At 59.1% G+C, this 7,351-nt stretch overlaps 4 protein-coding genes across 4 annotated transcripts in view, besides 5 other annotated features; all 4 read right to left on the reverse strand.

Moving 5' to 3' along the window:
* Positions 1-480: 480 nt before the first annotated feature.
* Positions 481-547: a microsatellite.
* Positions 548-708: 161 nt separating this feature from the next.
* Positions 709-735: a microsatellite.
* Positions 736-773: 38 nt separating this feature from the next.
* Positions 774-4,409, reverse strand: Tco025E_05424 (uncharacterized protein; the record flags this gene model as incomplete). The annotated part of the gene is made up of 1 exon (XM_029372323.1): positions 774-4,409. The coding sequence occupies one exon, from the start codon at positions 4,407-4,409 to the stop codon at positions 774-776; it is 3,636 nt and encodes a 1,211-aa protein (XP_029227588.1).
* Positions 4,410-4,516: 107 nt separating this feature from the next.
* Tco025E_05425 (uncharacterized protein) lies at positions 4,517-5,290 on the reverse strand (the record flags this gene model as incomplete). The annotated part of the gene is made up of 1 exon (XM_029372324.1): positions 4,517-5,290. One exon carries the CDS (start codon positions 5,288-5,290, stop codon positions 4,517-4,519), a length of 774 nt encoding a protein of 257 aa, XP_029227589.1.
* Positions 5,291-5,709: 419 nt separating this feature from the next.
* Positions 5,710-5,733: a microsatellite.
* A 291-nt stretch (positions 5,734-6,024) lies between these two features.
* Positions 6,025-6,044: a microsatellite.
* A 31-nt stretch (positions 6,045-6,075) lies between these two features.
* Tco025E_05426 (uncharacterized protein) lies at positions 6,076-6,945 on the reverse strand (the record flags this gene model as incomplete). The annotated part of the gene is made up of 1 exon (XM_029372325.1): positions 6,076-6,945. The coding sequence occupies one exon, from the start codon at positions 6,943-6,945 to the stop codon at positions 6,076-6,078; it is 870 nt and encodes a 289-aa protein (XP_029227590.1).
* Positions 6,946-7,263: 318 nt separating this feature from the next.
* Positions 7,264-7,282: a microsatellite.
* A 42-nt stretch (positions 7,283-7,324) lies between these two features.
* Positions 7,325-7,351, reverse strand: part of Tco025E_05427 (uncharacterized protein) — a gene marked incomplete at both ends in the record, with an annotated part of 711 nt that continues 684 nt past the window's right edge. The window contains one exon of the mRNA XM_029372326.1: positions 7,325-7,351. This exon is cut by the window's right edge and continues 684 nt beyond it. Coding sequence (XP_029227591.1) covers positions 7,325-7,351 — 27 coding nt within the window.

The raw sequence follows: 7,351 nt of genomic DNA on the forward strand, positions 1-7,351 counted from the left end.
GCGTGGAGTCTATGCGTGGCGTCTATGCGTGGCGGAGCTGCGGTGCCCAGGCAATACGAGGAAGCGGCATACAGCGAGCAAGAGAGAGAGAGAAGGGGAAGAAACATCTGCACAGGAAGACAAGCCACAGTCACAATGACTGGTCAGCCGCAGCAACAACATTCTGTGTGGGAAGAGGGGGGCGGCCGGGCATCACACAAGAAAAAAAAAAGTTCAAAAAAAAAACAAATGAAGGAGATTTTTTGAATCCAACGCGACAATACAAATTGAATCCGTCCGCGTCTTTCCTCCGTGGATGTGCCGCGTAGTTAATGCATGTAGGTACGCGCTATACAAAACACCGTAGAGTAAGGAGGGAAGAGGCAAGGCAGTCCCCTGCTGACATGGGGGCGGCAGCAAGAGTTGCAGGAAGCAAGCATGGCCGGAAATACACTCACACACGCATGGAAAGGGAGAAAGCGAGAACACGCAGGTGTCGACAAAAAAAGGATCCAAAAAATAAAATAAAATAATAATAAAAAAAAGAATTTCTAGTAATAATAACAATCAAGAGAAAAAAAGGTACAAGACAACACCTGGCTGTGGATGCGCGTAAAGGCGCGGGGAGTGAGCACCCGATTAGCTTCGTTGAACGCGGAGTCGTTCTTCTCTGTTGCATACGCATGCCTGCACGCACTCCTCCCCCACCCTTTACTTCGTGCCTCAAACCACACACACACACACACACACACACACGCAAAGGGCCAGCGCTTCTCTTTTCCTCCTCAGGCGCCTCAACGTTTACGTCGACGAGCCTCTAGCAGAGCCCACTGAATGAGCTTGTTATCCTCTGGGCTCATGCGATACCGGTAGTCAGTGGCCGCGCCCCCAGCGTACACGCGATCACGCTCCGGCCGCTCGCAGGAGCGCGATGGCGACGCTGAGAGGTTGACATCGCGCGACGCTAAGGCGTTACCAGGCTGCCTCTGCCCCTTGGGTGTGTGGGACGGCGGCGATTTGGCCCGGGCGGCTGAAGCAGCGACGTCGTGCCACACCACCGGAACGTTGAAGTACTCGACGCCACGCCTTGCCTCAATTTCGCGCCGCTCTCTCGTCGAAAAAATGGCGTCGGCGGACTGCGAAATGCGCTTCAGCGCGTACACAACGCACCCCTCTGACATCCGCAGGTCATGGATAGGGTCTACCGCGAAGCGGCCACTCACGGTGTAGGCTTCCTCGTGGAAGGCGCGCAGCACAGAGTGCAGCGCGCCCAACGCGTCGTGTAAATGATCCTTCACGGAAAGCGCGACACATAACGCTTGGGCGCGGCTACGACGCAAGAATTCACTGTTGCCGTTGGAGTTTGAAACAGCAATTTCGTTTTCACTCTCAGTATGACATTGGGGCTCTTTCTGCTGCTGCGTGTTGGGCATGACATGCTGCGTTCCTCCGGCCACCTCCAACAGGCCAGAGGACTTCTTCGACGCAGCGCCATTTCCCACTACATTTTGCTTTTCGCTGTCTCGCCAGTGCGCCACGGCGCTGGTGAGCAGCTGGGCAAAATGCACCACGTCAGCCGCGGTGGAAGTCAAAGTGGCGGACGGCGTGCTTTTCTTCACAGACGGTTTCTGCAGGTGTTGATGGCCGCTCGCTAGCCGCGTCAAGGGCGTTGCTGTGCCGGATTTCCTGCTGGCCAGCACCGGAGGCATAGCCGAGTGCGCCGCCGCCGCCGCCGTCGCACCGCCGCCGCTGTAGGTAAGAGAGCGGCTAAAGACACGCAAATTACCAGCGGCTAACTCCTTGCCAGGAGCCCCTGAGGCTTGAGTCCTATGGCTGAGTCCTTCCTTCGGTCCTCCCGCGGCGGCGACGCACTGCCGCAGCAACCCCGCTGCGGTGCTCATGGACGCGAGGACGGCCGCCAAAGTCTCCTGCTCCGCCAGCACCGACCCGCGGTGCTGCTCCAGGAAGGCAATGACGTCGCTGACTGTTTGCTGCTTCTCCGTCAGAGGCAGCTTGAGAGCTTGTATGCAGAAATTGCGTAGTTGCTTTACTTCCTGCACAGTTGCCGCCCTCGTGCCTTCTTCCTTTCCTCCACTACTCCCTAACCTTTTGCGTGTCGTCGAATGTGGCCGCTGCAGCGCCGCCACTTCCTTCTCGGCGGCACGCCGCGCATCCTCCTCAGCCACCAACTGCCGCATCATCTCCTCCGCTCTCAGACTTCGGCTCTGCATCTCACGCTCCAACTCCCCCAACTTTTTCTCCAGGGCGGCCCTGTCCTTCTCCAGCATGGAGGATGACTCCTGCAGCTGCTTCCGCTCAGCCGCATGCGCGTCACATTGCTGCTGCAACTGCGCCACCAGCAGCTCGAGCGCCTTCTTAGCCGACTCTGTTTCACGCTGCAGGGCATCATTCTTTGCCAACCGCTTGGAGAGTGCCTGCATTTCTTTCTGAATGCGGTTGAGTATTTCGTCGCGTTCCGCTTCGCTGCGCTTGTGGTTGGAGGCAGCAGTGGTGGCTTCCTCTTGTCGCCGCCGCAATTCCTGCTGCAGTGCAGCAAGCTGCTCACGGAGCTCTTTACATTCCTCTTCACTTCCTTGCAGCTTCTCTCGCTGTAGCGCCTCCGTTTTCTGCCACTGCCGCCTGGAGCGCTCTAATGTTTCGTACAGTTCGTCGTATTCCGCATACGCACGCTGGAGCGCGGCAACAGCATCATGCTCTTCTTCTACGGCCGTTTCGGCAGCCGCAACCTGACGCTTTGAAGGGACTTCGTCGTCCCGCCGCTGAAGTTTATGCCGCCGTGTTGCCTGCACCTCCACCAGGGCCTGTTTTTGCTCCTCTAGTAGTTCCTGCATGGAGGCGTGCCGCTTCCGCAGTTGCTGGTGCTCGCCATGCAGTGAGTCAAGCGCCCCTGTCGCCTTCTCCAGGTCCTGTTTCAACTCCAGCAGCCTCTCCGCAAAGCGCTGCTGCCGCTGATGGTTTTCGTTCTCCGTTCCCTGCAGCTGCCGCTCGAGTGACTGCGCCCGCGCGCGCTCCGCACACCACTTCTCCTCATGCTCATCCCTCGATTGCTCTGCCTCCGCCACCGCCGTCAGAAGACGTGCCACACGCTCTGGGAGGGGCTGCGACGCGTCCTCCGTGCCAAGGGCCGCGCGAATGCAGGAGAGTTCCTCCGCAAGGGCTGTGCTCCGCTTCTCGGCGTCACGAACGCGCGTACGCTCTTCGCGGAGCTTTACCTCGGCCTCTGACGTAAGTTGTGCGTTCCTCGCAAGAAGCTCATCCGCCTTGTTACTCATCGCCTTCAGCCCCTGCACGAGGCGCTGAATCTCCCGGCTGCGGCCTTCCACCGATCCCTTTGCATCGAGCCACTGTTGCAGGAAGAGCGCCGCAGTGGGGGTCCGGCAGTGTCGCAAGCTCTCCGCCACACTTGCCTCATCCACGGCAAGGGCGTTTATCTGCAGCTGCACCTCCGCCCGAAACTCGCTCCCGCTGCACGTGAGCGAAGCCACCTTGTGCGGGATGGCATTGGCGGCGATCGCGGCTTCGTTGAGCAACAGGGCCTGCAGAATCTTGCTGCCTTCGGGGTCCAGCGACGACACGGCCGCCTCGTTGTGTGGCTCGCAATTGAGTGTAAGAGTGTGTGTGAGCAGCCGTGAAGCCTCAGCGGCTTTGCGAAGTTGCTGCTGCTGCTGCAGCCGCAGTGTGGACAGCTCTTGGCGCATTTTCTCCTCTACGCCACGCAGCTCGGTGGAGGCCCTGCGGCGCTCCTCGTCAAGCCGCTGCGCGGCACGCTTCTCCTGCCGCTCCGCCTCCGCGGTTACTGTTTGCAGTCGGGCCGTAACTTCGGCGACTTCCGTCGCACGCGCCTCGAGCGACTCCGTGGCGGCTTGGAGCTGCGCCTCAAGCCGCTTTTCCCTCTCCCGCTGCTCCTTCACCTCGTTGTACATCACCATCACAGTCTTCTCCGTCTCGTCAAGGGCCTCATGCACCCACCGGTCATCCGCGTCACGCTCGTCGCGGTGCTCGACGAGTAGTCGCTCCGCTCGCTGCAACCGGCTTTGCAGCTCCGCGGCCTCCCCCTCTTTGGCCGCGATGATGCTCTGCGCCTCACGCAGCTGCGCCTGCACCGCGTCCCAGCCCTCCTTTGGCGCGTGCCGGAGCGCCAGCAGCCGCTGCATCTCCGCAAAGGGACAGTGCAGCAGAAGCAACTCCACCTTGTCGTCGCCAAGCGAGGCGGGACGGCGCACCTCCGCCTCAATGGCAACAAAGCCGGGCCCCGCCTGCATCTCCACCACGGAAAGAAACCCACACGGTGCACATAACTCTAACGATGCATCCTTCAAAAAGGCATTCCGCATTGACTCGGGCTTTTCGTCCAAAATCTGCAACCACTCCGCGCCGTGAAAGAAGGTGCGGTGACACGATGAGACCATCTTCTTCGTGCTTTTCCACTGGGCAGGAAGAGGCTGGTGCAGCTCTTCCACTTTCGGTGATTGCTTTGATCCAGCGTCCACCGCCTCCCGGTGTTTGCGCTGCCACTCTAAAACCTCTTTTTCCCGCTCGCGGAGCACCTGCCGCATCGTGGCGTGCTCCTTCTGGTACGCCTCAAGTTTTCTCTCCGCGCGGGAAAATTTCTCCCGCACCTCCGCCAGTTGGCGCTCAAGGGAAACCGCAGCCTCCTCCTCCTCCTCCTCTTCACCGCCGGGGCCTGCGTGGGTGGGGCAGCACAGCGGGCGTTCGTCCCAGCCACTTCGGTTAGCGGCAGCAGTTCTTGGACGTTGTCGAACTGCTGCGCATGCTGCAGTTCCGCACGGACAGCGCCCAGCTGTCGCTCCTTCTCCGCCAGCGCCCCCTCCAGGCGATGCTTCTCGTACCGCAACTGATAGACGCTATCCATGATTTCACGCATGGAGGGCGGCGGCCGCCTGTCGGCTGATTCTACCGCGGAGCCCTTCTCCCCCCTCGCCAACAACGTCTGCTGCCTTGCCGTGGGGGTGCCTCCCCGCACTGCAACCTCCAGCTGCGCCAGCTGCTCCTCGTACTGCCGCAGACGCTCTGCAAGGGCCTCATCGTGTCGCTGGAGCACTCGTTTTTCACTCACAAGCGCCTGGAGCCGCTCCACCTGCTCCGTGCGCTCCTGCAGCAGCAGCCGCAGCGTCATCACCTCCGCGTGAGCGTCCCCGGCCTCGCCTGCCTCCGCGCCGCTCGCAGTGGAGGAGCGGCGCTGCGCGGTGGGGATGAGGCGACGCGGCTTCATCCCCGCCGAGACGGAGCGGAGACCGCGTCCGCGCGGCAACGTCCCCGACTCCGCCATCGCGCTCCTCGCGGCTCCCTCTTCGGCTACGTGTCTCCGCGTGCACGCCACTCAAAGGCACACGCCAACCACTCAATCTTGGGGCAACACCGGCATCAATGCAGAGAGAGGGAGAGAGAAAATGAGAAAACCGCAAGCAGTGACAGGCCGAGGCAGACCCGACCGCGAGGACAGAAGCAAACTGCTGAAAGGACACCATGGCGTGTGAGGGTGCAAAGGAAGAGACGCGAGGCAGCACCTTCCTTTCTTTCTCTTTCCCTCTTTCTCTTTGCAGCTCGTCGTTGCCGGCGCGGACTCCGTTTTACTATAATCCAGTAGTAGCCCTTACGTCCAGCCTTTACCGCGGGGTTCTGTGCACCCCGCCTTCTACCGGTCTCTTCTTCCAACGCCGTCTCCAGTAACAACAAAAATAAAAATAAACACACACACACACACACAAACACTAAAAAGTCATCTCCCCCGTGGGGACCGACGCTTTGCCGTTGTTGTTGCCTTGACTTAAGCGTCTCCCCCTCCTTCTCTCCCCTCAACCCCATATCACACCGGAGACGGCCCGTTAGTAAGTCACGTGTTTGTGCAAGGAGATATATTTACAGTCGCAGAGTACGACATCAAGAACTGAACGAGAAGTGGGGAGGAAACACACACACACAGAGAAAAAAAGGACATAAATAGGAAGAAAAAAAATGATATACAAGTCACTTTTTATCGCTATATAGGTACAGAAATGCGCGTATATGTATATATATATATACAATTTTTTTTTAACCCTTCTCAAGCCTGTATTACGTTCCATTACCCCGCCTGTGAGGGGTGTTACTGCTGCCTCTACCAAGTTGCGCGTAGCAGGGCCCCGACAGACCCAGCTGCTGAGTGAACCGCCGCTCCTCCTCAGCCCTTGCGACCACGTGCTCATTCCACAGTCGTGTGCTGTCATCGCCATCCTCATCGTCAGTGCCCTGGTCGCGGGCATCCACACACCGCTGCAGGACGGCCCGGTACTCCTCAAGAGTTACACAATAAACAGGCTCGCGTTGGAGCTCATACGGATCTACTGGGGCAGCTGCATCAAGGCCGCTTGAAAAACCAGACGAAGGCTGAAGCGTCTCCTCCATCCGACGCATTCGACTGGCGAGGGCACGGCGACAGCGAAACAGTTCCAGCTCTCTCATCGTGACGCCTGCCTTGGAGCTTTCCGGCCACATCGGTGCCTTTGGTGAAAGTAACTGCGCCCCCACGTAGACATGCGTCGGTACTTCACTTACGCCATCAACTTCACTCACAGACGCAAAAGACATCTGCCTAACTCCAGACCTACTCAGTTCCATCAAAGCGGACATCGTGCCAAACGAGTGACGCCGCAGGCATCCATCAACGTCAATAAATTCTTTCGTTTTCAAAACCTCGAACTCAGCCACCAAACCCCCAGGAGCGAACTCAACACGACGAACACAATCGGAAGGTAGACAAGTTGCACGCGAGACCTCTAATAAGAGGACATCCCCAACCAGCTGACGGTACTGGCTCACAAGGGGTACCCAGCCTTTACCCAAATTATAGACATGCCGTGTCCACCTCAAAGACTGTGGACGCACACAACAATCTTTTGCACCAAGCCAAGGCAAGAAAAGAGAACGCCCTGCAGCCTTACACATTGAACACAGCACAGCACCGTCCTCCCCTTTTAAACATTCCAATGAGGATTGACCGCGGCCACCATAAGCCAGACCACACTTAAACCGACTCTCCGTACAACATGGCGACGCTCCAGACGCACCGGGCCTCTCATTTCCACGTTGGCATATAAAAAAATTCAGCTCCTCCTCAGTTGCACGCAGCCGCTGCTGCACGTTGTCGCGCTCCGCCTCCACCTTCTGCTTGGCCGCGGAGACCGCCTCGTACTCCTCTGCCGTCACGGTGTAGAGCGGGGGCGCCGCACTGTGCGCGGACAACTGCCGGGACCGCGTGGGGCTCGTCGCCGCCGCCGCCGCCTTGGTTGCCGCGGGCAGCCCAGCAATTTGGGCGCGTCGTGCCTCAGCCTGCTGCCGGAGGGAGTTCAGC

This window comes from Trypanosoma conorhini (assembly GCF_003719485.1).
Source record: "Trypanosoma conorhini strain 025E chromosome Unknown Tco_14.4_contig_00316, whole genome shotgun sequence".
Taxonomy (NCBI): domain Eukaryota; phylum Euglenozoa; class Kinetoplastea; order Trypanosomatida; family Trypanosomatidae; genus Trypanosoma; species Trypanosoma conorhini.